Source organism: Bos indicus, chromosome 2, assembly GCF_029378745.1.
Source record: "Bos indicus isolate NIAB-ARS_2022 breed Sahiwal x Tharparkar chromosome 2, NIAB-ARS_B.indTharparkar_mat_pri_1.0, whole genome shotgun sequence".
In the NCBI taxonomy this organism is placed as follows: domain Eukaryota; kingdom Metazoa; phylum Chordata; class Mammalia; order Artiodactyla; family Bovidae; genus Bos; species Bos indicus.
Genome location: NC_091761.1, coordinates 95,806,043 through 95,823,924, shown reverse-complemented (window position 1 = coordinate 95,823,924; position 17,882 = coordinate 95,806,043). Strand labels below are relative to the sequence as shown.

General features: G+C 34.2%; 2 protein-coding genes across 11 annotated transcripts in view; one reads left to right on the top strand and one right to left on the bottom strand.

The window, feature by feature from the left end:
• The window catches only part of METTL21A (methyltransferase 21A, HSPA lysine), a 68,949-nt gene extending 53,135 nt beyond the window's left edge, over positions 1–15,814 (top strand). For 4 of the 5 annotated variants that reach the window (XM_070770922.1, XM_070770931.1, XM_070770925.1 and 1 more), the window contains one exon: positions 7,122–15,814. In XM_070770922.1, coding sequence (XP_070627023.1) covers positions 7,122–7,326 — 205 coding nt within the window. In that variant the 3' untranslated portion in view covers positions 7,327–15,814. Of the gene's footprint in view, positions 1–4; positions 6,764–7,121 lie in introns of those variants that run through there. The other variant, XM_070770940.1, reaches the window with a different exon arrangement.
• Positions 1–17,882, bottom strand: part of CREB1 (cAMP responsive element binding protein 1) — a 57,254-nt gene that overhangs the window by 37,795 nt on the left and 1,577 nt on the right. For 4 of the 6 annotated variants that reach the window (XR_011561525.1, XM_070770882.1, XM_070770894.1 and 1 more), the window contains exon 1: positions 897–1,018. The exons of 1 other annotated variant lie outside the window; for it this stretch is intronic. Coding sequence is in view for 4 of the 5 variants with exons in the window: in XM_070770882.1 (XP_070626983.1) it covers positions 897–1,010 (114 nt within the window). In the remaining variant the exon portion in view is untranslated. Of the gene's footprint in view, positions 1–896; positions 1,019–17,882 lie in introns of those variants that run through there. One more of the 6 variants, XM_070770910.1, reaches the window with a different exon arrangement.

Here is a 17,882-nt window from a genome sequence, read left to right as displayed (position 1 = left end):
TCAGGGCTGGAGGTGGGCCCCAGTGATCTTGGGAGAAAACACAGAACATCCCACTGCTTCTGACTACCAGAAGACCTAGTATTCGGCCCTAGTATTCCTGCTAGAGACCTAGTATTTGACCCGTATTTTAGCTCAGTGTGGTGACCATATGTGATTAGTCCTCCATTTCCCAAGATCCATTCTTGCTCCAGACTCTCCTGTAGGAGAGCTTTTAAACTCTCTGGGAAGCGGAAGCTCCACATCCCACTCTTCTTACCTAGCAGGTTATTTGTTTGCTATTTGGTTTTTATATTAACCACTTTTCTCACTCATATATAACATAATGCCAATAAATGTTAATAAAACATTTGAGGAAAAATACATAAGAACAAAAAATAAAGATGAGAATATAACCTTAGAATGTTTAAGACAAAGACAAAATGAAAGAACTATGAATCATACTTTAAGAAATACAGGGACAAAAACTATCATCCTTGATATTTACTTGTGTGTCAATTTATTTGTTTATTCTATCTTTTTCGTTTAAGCACATGTAAAATTAGCCTTTCAGATTATGTGTCCCCATGCCCCCAAATAAATCTATGATATGAAAAAAAAAAAACCCCAGTTATCATAGTTTTATTCCTTTAAGAGACCATCTACCCATCAGTTTAAATGTAATTATCCTGAATCATGTCACTACTACAAATAGTGTGTTAGTATTTAGCAATACATTTTTCTGTTACTGAATACTGTCATTTCTAAAATTAGGCTGATACTAAATAAATAGGAATTTTGATATTCTAAGAATGTCACCACTCATTCTATGTATATCTCTAATAAAAACTAAGTTCTCTTGTATTTGAAACATATTCCTCTTAGAAGAGACAACTTGGAATCTCTCCATGTTTTTATACCTGGGCTAATGTGGCAATCTGTGGCTGGGCTTGAACTGTCATTTGCTGGCTTTCAGCTTCTGTTACAGCTGCATCTCCACTCTGCTGGTTCTCTGCTCCAGATTCCATGGTCATTTAGTTACCTACAATAATATGGAAGAGTGTTACAAGCACTACAGTGCTTTGTGCTTTTGTGGTTTTAAAGGCAATTTTCAAGTTATAAAAAGGTATATGTGGTGGTTAGGTTAGCAGATGCACTCAGAAATCTAGTTAAGCTACAATGTAGTTGGATTACTGTCAAGACTTGTCCAAATATGCTGAGCTGTAAAAGTTCTAGTTTTTTCAAAAAAGAAAAAAGCTTTTTCCTTTTACTTCCCAATATTACTCCATCTGTTATGGAAGATGGGATTCCCCTCTTCCATGAATCTGTCCTAAAAAGGAGAGGAAGGGCAGCAGCAAAGTTTTAATGTTTTCAAAATGTATCAATCAGGTAAGGAGGGAGGGCAGAGAGCAGAAGTGAGTTGATGACAGGGTCTATGAGATACAGGCTTCAAGGTACCTCCTATAAAGGTATTCCCTCTATGATAGGGAAGAAACAGAAAAATTATAACCTACTTCTTCAGGAAATTGCTGGTGGTTAAGACAAAATAGCCCAAGTTTCAGGAGCTCAACTTATGGCTCTTGACACAGAGTCAAATTAGAGACCTCAAACACGTAAAAGGTTCTTTTGCATTCTGACTCATTACCCTATATAATGTGCAACACTCCACACGTGCATGTATACCCACAAACAACACACACACAATAAAACACTTAAAAATTTTAACTAGATTCTGGATACATTAATCAAGGCTGATCCTTTTAGATCCTGCTTTGCTAAGAGTTTAGAGTGTTTGTTAGATCTGGCACTGGGTGACTGCAAAAGTGGAGGGCAATTCCCAGCAGCGGACACTACTTTGAGATTAGAAAAACTGATTATATATATATAGCAGATAAACTGGGGGAGGAACTGTGTCTCAAGGAGTCACAATAAAAGGGATTATTTCTTACTTGTGTACTACTGTTATCACTCAGTTCCTAACATATTACCTGTCAAAAATAAATTTAATAGTAAGGACTACCTATGGCGATTTGATAAACAACACAAAAACTCCAATGCTTTTCCAGAATTTATTACATTTATTTTATAACTCTGAAACTGATAATCAAAATAGTCATTAATCCTTATGTGATTATTACATGCCATCAAAACGTATCACATACTAACATTCTGCCACCATTCACAGGAGTCTATAGAATGTTTTTACAAGTGACAGTTAAAAATGAAAATATCTCTGTGGAAATGAATAATTTAGAAATAAAGAAGCCACAAAACAAATGACAAAGGAAAAGATCAACAGATTTGACTACATAATTATTTAAAATATTAACAAGACAAAAGCCACCAAGACAAGTACACAACGAGAAAATATCTCATACATACAATCAACACAATAACATCTAGAATACAGAGAAACTACTACTCAGTAAGAAACTCTTATTATTTATTGACTAGTTTACAAAGATAGAATTTTTTTTGGAATAGTAAAAAACTAGAAACAAGTATCCATCATTAGAAGGACCATTAAAATATTAAAGCAATGAAAAACAATGAAGTCTAACTATAATGGAATGACAAATAAAGCTTTCCAAGACAGTGAAATGGCAAGTTATAGAACTTTTTATAATGTAGAACCCCATTTACATTAAAAAAAAAATGTATAACAAATTGTTATAAAGGTATATGCATGGAAAAGGTGTAGAAATTTTAACTGAACCATAGTTAAGTGCTGGCTCTGAAGAGAGAAAGATTTGGTAGAACTGTAAATGATGATTTGCACCTTTTATATATTTCAGTACTTTTCTGTGAGCATGGATTCAGGATTACGTGTTCAAGTAAAGACATTTTAATACCAGAAACGATGGGTAACATTTTCAAAATACGAATCAAAAGCTTTACTTTAGTCATGATTTTGAGATATCCACGGATAAAAAGTTTTTAATCTGATACCTATAATATGAAATTAGTATTTGTTCAAAATTTACCTAAACTGTTTATCCCAATTTCCAAAGAGTAAAAATAACTAATTTTTTAAAAGAATTGTAAAATAACTTTACTACCCCCTGTGATAATTCATTTGAGTTGTACACTTAAAATCGATGTTCTTTTAAACTAAAAAATTTCACACAGACTTAAAAGTAACAGAAAGCAACATCAAAAAATAGTTTGTGAATACTAAATACGGTTCATACTGTTGCTCTGGAAGAAAACATGAAAGCAAAACAATCTAATCTTAATAATAACAATAAAGTAAGTAAATGATCCATCTGAGGACAGCACTGAGTCAAGGTAAATAACAGCAGAAACCCACAAACTTTTCTCTATCTTCTGCCCCACATAATCAACTTAATGAGAACAAAGATAAACAAAAATTTACCATCATAATACCTTTTCATAGAGAATACACAACCATTTTGAAAAGACTTCAGTCCAAGCCACATTTTGTTTTTAAATCTTCTGGCTGCACCATGCCACATGTGGAATCTCCCACCAAGGATCACACACCCTCCCCAGCACTGGAAACACGGAGTCCTAACCATTGGGCAACCAGGGATGTCCGCCGCATTTTTTTTTAACCTACGCTGTCATCCAAACAGTTTCACCCTACCATCTGATAAAAAGTAACTCAAAGCACAGATCATACTTCTTCTGTTTACTTTTCAATATGTTAGAGCCACTTAATTTTCTTTTAACATTTAAGGTGTGTGCTTGCTAAATTACTTCAGTCATGTCCAACTTTTTGCAACCCTGTGGACTGTAACCCACCAGGCTCCTCTGTCCATGGGATTCTCCAGGCAAGGATACTGGAATGGGTTGCTTTGCCCTTCCCCAGGGGATCTTCCTGACCCAGGGACTCCACGTCTCCTGTATCTCCTGCATTGGCAGGCTGGTTCTTTACCACTAGTGCCACCTGGGAAGGGTATCATTGCAACTTGCTTCAGAAAATAAGATATTTATGATTCTATAATAAAAGAATAAAACCATCAGTTAACATAAGTAATTATAGTTACAAAGTCACATTCAAAGAAAGAATGTGATTGATTTGCATCTTCTTCCTTCCCCAACTAGATGATGTTAAATTACTTAATTTTCTTCTAAAGACAAAGTGTGGTATTTCCAATGGTTAGGATCCCCCATGTAAATAAACTGCCAGTGTTTCATTACCATTTCATTCTGGAAGACAACCAAACCTTTTTCAAAGTGGGGGACAGCCATATTAATTAGCTTCAGCAGATATCAACCATTTGAGCAACAGTACAATTGTCTTTTATCAGTTAATTCAGGCCTTTCTCAAAGCACAAGTGAGAATCATTTAAGGAAAAACAATTTGTTTCAGGTAAGAAATTCAGAAGAGTCAACTAAAACAGAAACTATTCTTCTGGTTTTCACCTTGAAGGTACTGAAACAGCAGTCTCCAACTAAACTAAATTAGCATTTAATGTGAGCACATTAATTATGACTTTGAAAGCTTTTACTCCTTTGTGTTTGTATCTTCAGGTGGAGAGAGAAGAGATAATAAGGTATGATGTATACAGTCTTCAATTTTTCTATTAACCCAGGAGCAATTTTAGTCAGCAGAGCAGTATTCAGACACAGGATCATTTAACAGAGCCAATATCTGGGTTTCCAAAATTACTTGAAGAAAGTAGATTCCTAATTGATTATACAAATGAAATGCATTTTGGGAGTGCAAAAACAAGCAAAAGACTGAATAAGCATAGATAAGGTACATATGAAGTCTGATAGAATGTTGTAACAATACTGGATCTGGAACATTAGAAACAATAAATCTTTAGAAATCATGGAAAATCTAGTATTAGCTTGACAATTTATCAAGAATTCTTGAGTTCTTCTAATAATTCTGAATTCCAAAATTTATTTGGGAATGATATTTAAGATTTAGGTATTTTCATGATTTAACCCTAAAAATAGAATGTAATTCTTTGAAAACTATGAACTTAAAAATGAATTTCAAAATAGTGTTATGCCTAAAAAATTTTTTTTAAAAATTCATTCACAAAGACATGCCATTTTGCTCTAAGGGTCTTCAGAGTTCTATCTCTTAACATGAAAAACAAAAAGGGAATGATTCTGCAGTATTACGCACCTCACCTTGAGCGAAACAAAGAATGCTGTTCTGAAAAAAGAGCCTAGCATTTGATGGAAAGCTGGAGCTGTCATCAAGTGGTCACAGGACAAAATTAAGTTTTTTGTGTTCTAGTTTCCTCATCTGAAAACAAGAGATGGATAAAAAGATCTATCTCAATTTTAAATGCTTTGGTCTTAGGAAGTGACAACACAAGATGCATGCACACACACACAATTATGCAGGCCACTTAATATTTATTACCTCCTTTTACTATACGGTTCATAGCAAAGATGGACTAAAAATACGTCGCCTAGCCTCTTAATCTTGGGCAAATATAAAAAATTACCATTCAGATATGATACATAAAATTTATCAGTTTAACAGTCCTTTTCTTAATTTTCAAAGAGGATAGAGCAGCTTTTTTCTTTCCATCTTAGAAAGTATCAAGAAATTTATCTGACTAGGATTGTATTACTTTTGTACCTTTACATAGTCAAGACGATATTCAAAAATTTCAATATAGTTAGGATAAACATTCCAGTAAAGTGTCTATTTGAGAAGACAGTATGCTGCAATAGTCAAGAGTGGTGGAATGCCAAACACTGAGGATAAATACAGTATTAATAAATTTGGGCATTTATTTTCTGATAAGAAAAACGGTGTAAGCAAAGACTTTAATAACAGTAGGCCTTTAGAGAAATGAGTGAGTCAGTGGCTGGTGTATAAAGGATAAAAGATAAAGGATGGTCATTTCTAATCAATCTGCAGCTACTAGGGCAAAATGAGAATATGAGAATGATGTCTCAAAGTTAAGTTAATGGGTTTAGAATTTTTATGTTGCAATGTATTTTACTCTGTAAAGCAATATATCCCGAGGTAACTCACCAGAAGTCAATAATTCACTGTTCTTAAACTAACAGGATCTTCAATTTTAACAACTTACATTATATACAGTATACTTGTATTATAGCATTATATCCAAGTACTTACATGTTGGGCACTTGTTCAAGTTACTGGAGATGAAGAAATAAATTTTTTTTAAAACTTTGTGGAATTTATATTCTAGTGTGTGGAAATAGAAGAGAGAAAGTATAACAAGTAAAACATGTAACAAATCAGAACACAGTTAAGTGTTGGGTAAAATATAAGGGTGGGAAGGATGCTGAGGGATTTTCAATACTATAAAAGTGGATACCTCATGGATAAGGTAGCATTCAAATTCACCTACCCAGCACCTATACAGAACTGTACCAAATCAGGGAGAAATATCTGGCAGTACCAAATTCTGTAATAAAGGTCACTGAACAAGAAAGCAAGCCTGTATCCTCACTTTCACTAACAACCATTAAGTGAAAGCAAAGAATGCTGTAAATCTTCACCTTGTTCTTTATCCTAAAATACTTTGAACTCTAAGAAGTGCCCAGGTCCTTAAGATCCTAAACATTCTAGCTCAAGTTTATGAAAAATAAATCCATCTCCCTCACAAGTTTACTTTTTAATCCCTTAAATCTATGACAAATGTAATCCAGTTTAGAATGAAAGGTTCAGTATTCATAGAAATAACTACGAATTTTGACTCTGAATAAATAATACATTCATAACTAAGAGAACATATGAATATAGGCCATGGTTTTTAAAATGCAAATGACCTTTATTATAAACGAGGGGGGAAAAAAAAAAAACCTGCTCTTGTATCTAGCAAGTGGGTGACTCCTGAACTCTTTCACCAAGTCTAGAGATTTAAGGAAATCACAAAAGCAGACTTTAAAGTCTCCAGAGTAATCACAGAAAAAAGTCACATTTGGGCACATGATTTTAAAACTAAATGACCAGTTTGTTGTCATAGTCAAATGTATTACTAAAAATATTTTGCAGAAAACCTAAAAACATCTAAGGCTCATGTACAATACTTTTTACATAGTTATTTTGTACTTGTTAATTTTTTAGTATACTACAGCTGTTTGAAAGCCTTGCTAGCATTACTTGTACACATTTAATATGTCTTGATTAAGAGTAATATTCTGAGTGTTATGATTAATTTGAGCTTCCCTTGTAGCTCAGTTGGTAAAGAATCTGCCTACAATTCAGGAGACCCAGGCTCGACTCCTGGGTTGGGAAGATCCCCCGGAGAAGGAAATGGAAACCCACTCCAGTATTCTTGCCTTGAAAATCCCATGGACAAAGGAGTCTGGTGGGCTACAGTCCATGCGGTCCCAAGAGCTGGACACGACTTAGCAACTAAACCACCACCACATGATTAATTTAATAAAGCAAATTAAAACTAAATGTTCAGCTGCTATATAAAGGACTCGCTTTCCAGGAGTCAACGATTATGGTGCACTGCTTCCTCTTTTTACCTCCTGTATGCTTTTTGGTTGTTAACCTTGAGATACTTCATTTATCTTCACTCTATGCCCTATTAAGCAGAACTGAGATGTATGCAATCAATACTGGAAATTTAATGCTTCAGGTTTCTGATGCTAATAACAGTCATTTGGTATTAAATACAGCATACTTTCACTGAAACCAGATAGGAAAAGAGCATATTTGAATGTTGTAATGTATATGTATACACGTGTGTAGGTATGTACACACGTACACAAGTATACTCCACGCTCAACACACGTACCAACTCCAGCTGTAAGAACCTTATTAGATTAGAGACTGATTTAGTTCAGTTCAGTCGCTCAGTCGTGTCCGACTCTTTGAGACCCCATGAATCGCAGCACGCCAGGCCTCCCTGTCCATCACCAACTCCCGGAGTTCACTCAAACTCACGTCCATTGAGTCGGTGATGCCATCAAATTAAGGTTATATATATATATATGTTTTTAGGGAAAGAACCAGAATAGGCAATGTGAAAAACTAAAATAACTTGGTAACTTTACCAAGCTACGTAAATTCTGACATAATTTTCAGAAAGTTTTCTCTATGATCCTACCAAGATCCTTCTCCCTTAACTGGAATACAAATCCATACTTTATTTAGCCTATAGTCTAGTATTAGAGGAAGGGAAGAAAAGCTGTATCTGAAATTAATTCTATATGATCTGAATCTGATGAAATTTAATCACTCATGAGACAAAAATAAAAGCTTGAAAATGTGTTTATATGTTTTAATAAATTATTAATAGTAATTGCCAGTACTCAACTACCATTACCTAAAAACAAAACAAAACAAAAACACATACAACAAAAGGGAATCTTTTCAATGTTATTTATTAAAACTAATTCTCTAATTTTTTTGTTTATTGGGCTGAACTTAGAGAAAACCACCTTAAGTTCAAGATTTACATGTTATGATTTATTGCAGTTTTCGGATTACTACAGTATTTGAATGCTATTTTTAATAAGTTATTTTAAAATATGTAGTATGCTCTGTAAGAAACTGTCCTCAAAGGCAGTACTTAACTGAAATGAATTAGGAAAGTTATTATTTGATCTACATAAACCATTCTCATATTCTAGTGTGACTAATTCTATACTATCTTTTAATAAGAAAGCTTTAGTACTTTCTCACATCAGTTACTGTTATTTTTTTAAGTACTGGCAAAATGTATCTGTCTTGTTTTCCTTCAGGTAAGACTACTTGTGGCTCTAAAACAAGCCTTCACATATCTGGTCACCAAGAGACAAACAATGTTGCTTAGCAAAGCAGCAGCTATGACTATGCATTATTTTACATAATAACATTTTACTGAACTCTTCCCATTCTTTCTATCCAAACACCCATCTGATACCATTTTCACAACTTTTTCCACCTTTAGCCTTACAAAGAAGTGACCTTATATAAGGTTCTATATATGAAATTCTACTAGATTTTTGAAGCTGCTTTTTTTTTTTTTAAAGGGAAAAAAGCATTATGCACCTCCTACATGTAATTACTTTTAGAAGAGCAATTTCCATGTTGAGTAAAGAGTGAAGCTGTCTTCAAATTTCAAGTTCTGCTTCATAAACTAGCTCAAGGCTAAAACTGTTAAGGAATTACAGAAGTTATACCTGGAGATTAAATATTTATAGCCCATTATTCCATTTACTCAACCTGAGTGACTATGTGAAAATCACTATATTGAAATGAAAAATGAATGTCCAAGTGTTTTTAAAAAAAAGTGTATAAAGTTAACATTTATAACAGTTTGTTTTGAACTAAATTTTAAATGCTAGTCTTGGTGAATTATTTACATACTAGACAACAAAGAGTGAAAATCAGTTTTCCCGAAGTAACACAGTACACGTTACATGGCAGGAGTCATAAGACAGGAATTCTGGCTTTAGCTCTGACTTCACAGATGGAGAACTAAAGAGGTTAAGAGATTTCTAAGAACTTTATAAGACTGTTTAGGGCTATGCACATCTAGTTTCTGATATTATAAAAAGTGAAGAAATATACGGCAGCAGAACTGCATAAACTATTAAGCAACATGCTAATCATTTTAATTATATTTGGCTTACTAGAAAAATCTCGAGCACTCAAAGCACCAAGGATATATTGAACTATATCTTAAAAAATAGCCATAGTTAATCTACAAAGATGAAAAATGACATGTAGACCACAGTCGACTTTATGTAAAGTTTTGATAAGGACTCACTTCATATTTAGATATCTTTTATCTCTAATCCTGAAAAATCAAGTCCAGCATTTCATGTAAATGTACTTTATTATCAACCTGATAGTGACTTCTGGTAATCACTTTGATTAATAGTCTCATGCTATTTTTCCTGTTTCAGAGGTGAAAAGCGTTAGTAAACCATCGGAATTAATTTAGACTCCAGTGAAAAAAGTTTATTTTTAAGCTACAAAAAAACAAATCTAATTTCCTTGGCTTTTAAAAAATAAACCTGTAATCTGTCTAAGCAATTACAAGTGTCCGACTATTTGCGATCCCATGGACCGTGGCCCGCCAAGCTTCTTGTCCATGGAATTCTCCAGGCAAGAATACTGGAGTGGGTTGCCATTCCCTTCCTTCTCCAGGGGATCTTCTCTACCCAGGGATGGAACCCAGGTTCTCTGGCATTGCAGGCAGATTCTTTACCATCTGAGCCCCAGGGAAGCCCCTAATTGTCTAAGCATATGCATATACGTCAGCTTCCTCTAACCTCAGGGGGATTGGTTTTAGTCCCTTTCGTGCAAAACCTTAAGGGGGATTGGTTTTAATCCTGCTTTTCAAATCTGTGACCCTCCAAGAGGAATTCATTCATTGTAAGTTTTCATGCATATTACATAATAAGTGTTCTGCCAAAAACTATGGGGACTATAGAGTAAAGCAGCCAAGAACCCTTTCTCTCAAAGGGCTCACAAACTTACCAAAGAGCTAGGCAAGTATAAACTAATCCCTACCATCAGTTTACATATAAATTCCCTCCAAACAAGTATTTAGTTAATAATTATTTCAAACCATAAACTTTTTTGAAATGACAGAAAAACAATGAATTATGGAAAAAAGGAAAGCAAGAGCTGGCTATTTATGGTAACCTTTCTGTTGATGCAGACTTGATTAATAAGATAACGAAATCAATATTTTTACAAGACTTTGGCTACAATACTTCCTTCAAGTAAATGAACTTTTATAAACCAAAACTATTGATGAGGAACAACAAATTTTAACAATCGTCAATAAAGCTAAACCTTCAAAACTTTCTTCACAAAGAGATTATGCTATTAATATTCAGAGTGACGAAGACTATGCTTTACTGTTATTTCTTGCCCAGGGAAAATGTTCTACTAGTTTGTAAATTTAAATTCTCCAGAGGTCAGTTTAGTCAACTGCAAAAAATGAAGGAGTTAGTACCACCTCCATGGTGTGTGTGTGTTAGTCACTCAGTCGTGTCCAATTCTCTGCGACCCCATGGATTGTAGACTGCCAGGCTCCTCTGTCCATGGGATGATCCAGGCAACAGTACTGGAGTGGGTAGTCATTCTCTTCTCCAGGAGATCTTCCAGACCTAGGAATGGAACCCATGTCTCCTACACTGTAGGCAGACTGCTTATGCCCAAGATACCAGGGATGCCTCCATGGTAAAAGTCTGCTAAGTGTGAATTCCCCTAATACAGGAGAATTTTTACATTCACGAGTAATACACTACATTCACACAAACATAATAAATTCTCTAGTAACAAATAATTCACAAAAATTTGAATTAAACTTCGTTTCAAAGTTGCTATTTCTTGATATTTACCTTTGCTTCTTTTGGTCAGTACTCAAAACTAAGGAATCTGGACATAGGATAAAAGAGAAGATCAGAGCAAGTGGGGTGTAATTCCAAATATGTACTATATTTTTCATTAAATAGTCGTGGCTTTCAGAGATATTTAGAAAATGTCTATAATAATTAAGAATTTATAATGTCCAAGATATGACAACAAAAAGCACAAGCAATGAAAGGGAGAGAAAAAAAAAAGATGAGTTGGAAATTGTCAAAATTAAAAACTTTTGTGCCAAGGAAGTGAAGACAATCCATAGAAGAAAGTTTCATAAATCATATATATCTGGTAATAAACTTGTATCTAGAATAACAACTATTACAACTCAATAATAAGACAAATAACCCAATTTAAAAATGGGCAAAGGATCTGAACAGACACTTCTTCCAAGATATACAAATGGCCAATAAGTACACAAAAAGATGCTTGACAGCATTAGTCATTAGGGAAATGCAGATCTAAACCACAATGAGATACTACGTCTCACCCACTACAACGGCTACAACGAAAAATAAAAACAAGTGTTGAGGATACAGAGAAATAACTCTTATACACTACCAGTGGGAATGTAAAAGGGTACCACTCTAAGCCTGGCAGTTCCTCAAAATGGTTAACATAGTTACCATATAAGCCAGCAATTCCACTCCTAGGTATAAACCCAAGAGAAATGACAACATGTGTAATAAATGAATGTTCGTGGCAGCATTATTCACAATGGCCCAAAGGTTCAAATGTCCATGAATTCATGAATAAAATATTGCATGTCTATAAAACAATATTATTTAGCAACAGAAAGGAATGAAGTCCTGATAAACATGGATAAACCCTAACAGTTTTACTGTGTTAAGTAAAAGAAGCTCATCACAATGCAATCCATTTATATGCAATGTTCAGAATAGGCTTCCCCAGTGGCTTAGCAGGTAAAGAATCCACCTGCAATGCAAGAGACACAGGAAAGGTGAGTTCGATCCCTGGGTTGGGAAGATTCCCCTGGAAAAGGAAATGGCAACCCACTCTGGTATGTTTGCCTGGGAAATCCAAATCCCATGGACAGAGCACCCTGGCAGGCTAGTCCATGGGGCCACAAGGAGTCAGACACGACTAAGCACTAAAAGAATTCAGCACTGGAGACAAAAAGTGCCTAGGGAACTTTAGTAGTTGCCTAGAACTGGGGGTATGCAGCCCGGTTACCTACACTTTAGCTTGTCATATCACACCATTCCTCTGTTTATGTTGTTCCTCCTCTTAAATGGAATTTAAAGCTTCCTGCTTCACACTTAGGGCTCCTAGATACTGTGGATTTACATTTAATACGACACTTTCTTCACCTCAAGAAAGGTGAATGTATCAAGTTCATTCTGCTTCCATGTCTTCACTTTTGTTGTCCATGCCACTGCCCACAATACACTCGCCTTCGTTCTCACCTTCCAAGTTCTTCCGTATGCAATTTGAGTACTATCTTCTCATAAGTTTCCTCACTGAACACCTTTTCTTCTAAACTCAGTAGTCCTTCAAGACAGTGAGAACTGACATTCTGCCACATATAAACCGTTTTTTATTATACTTGTTTCTGTCATCTCCATTATACTGTAAGTACCTTAAGGGCAGTAAAGCCACATACTCAGGCTTCTATAGCAACTAGAACAATGGTTTATTTAATATCTCTAAAAATACTTGATTAAATTTTCTTATGACTATTTCACCAACTATGAAAAAGATGATGTTCAATAAATGTTCACAGAATGACTAGATGGATAAATGGCAGTAACAGCAAACAATAAATATTTTAAGAATGTGATGCCCTTTTAAGAGTAGAGAGTTCAGAAAAAGCAATAAATTTCAATTCAACGATGACAAGGTATTTATGAATCTCCTATTGCGAATTGCTTACACAAAAAGGGATAACCCCCCTCAAAATTGTTACTCAGCTTCGTTTAGATTACAAACATTTTTAGTTACATCTATACTGTCATATTCTTGCCTGAAGAATACCATGGACAGAGGAGCCTGGGGGCTACAGTCTATAGGGTCACAAAAAGTTGGACACGACTGAAGCAACTTAACACAGATACTGTCATATAATAACAACCAGAAATTCAAACACAGATAACCACTTCATTAGAGAAAGACTTAAAATTAAAGAAAGAAATCTTAGTTTCCAAGATTTAGTAATCTTTGGTAGACATTTTCTAATACCACTGGTATAAACTCTCAGGCCCATCCTCCACTCAGACACCAAGGTCATTACTTAGTTATTTTAACTTCTCACTTAATTCTCTCTTCTCCAAACAAATGTATTTACTTTTCTCAAAAGGAGTAAAAAAAGTTAGCATCAATGCCTCAGACTTCTTACTCTCTAAACCTTGATCAGTGATAGAATATCCAGAGATTCTAGATAAATCCAACCAGGAAGAATTTGTTCAGACAGCCCATTTCACTTATGGTAAACTAAACTTTACTAATCTTACCTCAACCCTGAGGAAAAGCAACTCAGGTATTTAAAAGTTTAACGAGGGGTACTATTCTTAAACTGTGATTCATGTAATTGATTAAATACATAAAGGTAATTTTTCATCACTGGTTATGTAAAATACTGTCATCTACTTATCTGCTGTAATTAACACCAGAAATCTCTGCCCCATCTTCTTACTGGTAACAGAGGAGACAGGTAAGCAAAACTAGGTAAAATAATGAAACACATCTGTACAGGATCAGGACTGGCAGAGCTAAGCAAAGAGAAAAATGCAAAGCAAAACACAAGACAAAGAGTTTGTATATACTAAGGGAGCATACTGAGTCAGAAGAGAAACAAATGTGTTTCAAATATGTCTCAAAAATCTACATTTACAGATTTGATAGTATAAATTTAGAACCATACTTCTTGTAACTTCAAAAAGTTGACCAAGACTAAGCACTTATAATGACTGAGTTAGCACATTTATTAAATTGGCAGAGGAAAACAAGTAGCCATTTTCACAGCATCAGTTTGTTGTTTTAGTTCACGATCTTTACCTCCAATCCAAAAGGCAATTCACCGATACAACGAGACTGTGAGAAATCATTTAATTCCCTGGTAGCCCCCAGATATGTTCCAGAGGAAAACTTTCCTGTCTTTACAAATTTCAATTATCCACTCCCGACGCCTACCAATCTATAAGTGCTTTGTAAACATTTTAGTCATTGAGTGGGTAAAATTGGCATGTATTAGTATTTTATATAATACTAGTAAATCCTCAAAATAAGACAATATTCTTACATTAAAAGCTTTAATATGTCAAGTTAAGCATACAAAGAATGAGATCACCAAAACAGCTTCATTTAATGATTTGTTTTTTCAAAAGATAAGAGAGCTTTCTGCGTCCCTGCTGCTAGATTATTAGTTATCATTTTCTAAGTTTAATCAACTTAAAGACCTTATAGCATGTGTATTTTAAAGATAAATATACTAACAGATGTATATTTAAAATGTACAAATAGTTAAATGCTGCTTAGAAGGTCGAAAAAAAGAAAAAGAGAGCATTGAAACTTTTGTGCTTTTGTTGAAAGGAGTTATTACTTGGGCCAAGTAATAACTTGGCCAAGGATTTCCACAGTAAAAGAAAAAAAAATTCATCTAAGAAGAAAAATCTCAGTAGAAAATCATATAGGTGAAACTATTTAGGTATCAAATATAAAACTCACTGATAACTACACCAAGAAATATTAGAAAATCATCAAAAAAAATAAGTTAATGAGTGTGTAAAAAATTAACTCGGAGAAAGCTAGTACAGTAATCAAGATTACTGGGTAATCGCATCCCATGAGAATGGTCTACTTAAAAAAAGATCTAGACTATGTAAGATGTTCTCTCTCATTTAAAGAGAAAACTATAGACTTTTATTGGCGGAAATAATAAAAGGAAGAGTCTGTTTAGGGCTCTAAGGACCACAACAAAGACGTTAAATACAGACTAAATTTACTTTGAGAGTTAATTCTTATACAGCTTGCTTCCCTATTCATGTACATCTCAAATATTTTAATAAAACTTAAAAAAAAACCCCGAAACTGAAGATAATCGAGGGAGTTTAAATAACTTGCTATCTCTCATTCAAATGAAATCTTTCATTTAAAGAAATAAAGGCGTAATAACAGATTTCCTTTAAAAAGCCATGAGAGTTAAAAATAAAATCAACACACTAACTGGTCAATAAACAAAGGTATATCCAGATGATAAAGTGCCTGATAATGAAAAGAATGAAGTCTTTATGTACTGACACAACCCCAATGCCAAGCCGTGTTAAGTGAAAACTGCCGAGATATAGGAGTGTACACAGCATACTACCATTCAAATAAAAAAGGGGATGTGCCAGGAGAGTACATACATACTGGTTTGTACATGGATAGAGTACCTCTGAAAGGACAAAAGAGAAACTGCTAACACCTGGGTGATTGGAGGGTGGGGGCAAAAAACATGACCTTCTGCTGTATGACATTTTATGTGTTCTGAATTATGGACTATCTAAAAGAATTACTTATTAAAAAATAAAAACTGGAAATACAAAAGTATAATCCTCTTTTCTTCCATCTTCATCAAGTGTGATCTCTCTTTCCTTTTGACTGCTTTCTTATGGCATATATTCTGCCTTATTAGTCATCATGTCCCCAATAGTTCCTTGAGGGTAGAGAGATATGACAGTGTAATCCATCTTTGGATTTGCTGCAGCTTCTGGCCTAGTGAATTAAAACACAGTAACAATAATGATGAAGGATAATTTAAAACATAAAGGAAACATTTGTTGACCACTTGTGACATGCCTAGAGTTTAATATGTATTAACTCATTTAATTCCCACGTGTCTGAGTTAGATAACTGTTTACTTAAGATCAAGGAAAATGAGAAGTACAGAGAAGAAATCTGCCCAAGGTTCCACAGCTAGGAAGTTAAAATAAAACTTAAAAATAAATTTAATCCCCAAGGAAGTACTTTATAATTACCTGACAACACTAAAAGTAGCTGGCATTATTCTAACAGATAAAGAAACAAAGACTGAGAAAGATCAAGAAACTTCATGTTGGTCACAAAATTCCTTGAGGGTAGGCACAGGATAATAGTGGCAACAGCAGGATTCAAACTGGCCTGTGATTCCCAAACCCAGTGCTTTTTCCACTAACTACCTTCTCTATCACAGTAAATACTACTGTTTGCTGCTACTGCTGCTAAGTCACTTCAGTCTCGTCCGACTCAGCGCCATAAACTGTGTTTCAAGTGATAATGTAGAAATGTGTTCATACTTGAGTAAGAAGAAAAAAAATCCTTTCATTTTCTTTTTCTCATTCTCTGACTACTATCCTTAAACTCAGATTTGAGCTCTAACTAGTCAATAAAGAAGCCATCACTTGAAGTGACACTATGTATCAAGAAAGATACGCTTGTAAGATTGTATCACAGGCTGGCTATAAACAAGTCCACATAACCATGTCTGATAAGACATTTACAGAATAAATGAAATTACAAATTTCACTGATACACTGTATGAATAAGAGTACAAGAATTTTTTTCTGTGTAAATAAAGGAAAAGAATTTTTAAAATGAGGTGAAGTGAGGGCTATATACCTGCTTTTACTGTAGCCATATTATATCCCCCCAAATAAAACTCAGTGTCTTAGAATGAAAAATAAAAGTACGTCTCTATAAAGAAACAAAAATGTCTATTAATCAGATCTAATCATGAAAATGAATTTCAGAAAGCAGAAAAAGGTGCCATTTTATGAATAAGTTTCCTTAGGCTCTTCTTTGGGGGAGGAAAAAAAATGATTCAAAAGGAGTTACACTGGAGTTTTATATTCCATAAGAAATGCCCTTTTAATAGTTTTCAGTTAATTTCTATCAAAGACTCACTGGCTTTCTGAATACACATCCATTAAAAAAAGGTTCAAGCAGATTTAACTGTAATTTCTGCTGATCCCTGGGAGGGGGTAGAGTATAACTTAGTAACATGTTACAAAAAAATATCCAAATATTAATGATTACAAAAGTTTACGAAGTTTCACCTGAGACTGGTAAGAATTAGATTATGAATTTATAATTTAAAAATTTTAAAGATCTTTTGGATGAAACAAAAGAAAAAACTATCATAACTTTAAAAAAAAATTCAACAAAGGAAGCGTCATTGTCAGATAGTATCTGTAAGGGCAAAGAACTTCTGTTCAACTTATGCTGGTTTGCAGAAAATCCTTAAGGAAAACCAGTAATCTATGGCATCATCAAGACCATAATTTCCTCAGTGTTTGGAAATAAAATCATCTTCCCAACCCTTAACGGAAAAATACTGTTTATTTCATCTTAATTAAATTTCTTGGCAATGAAAAACGGCCAATGTGTTTTTTTTTTTAATACTAGTAATACAGCAAGGAGGTTTTGGAAAAGTGACTTGGATAAAGAATATCAGAAGACAATGCTCCTACTAACAGTATTTATTCCTAACAAGAAACCTTGTATCAATCACCATTCTATCATACCATGAGACAGGGAAGTATTTTAAAAAGAACCTTTTGCATCACCTAAAATAACCGTTTTGGCTTTATATTTAAATCAGGAAATGAATGTAAAAGATTTCAACAACTGGCAACCAAAAGTA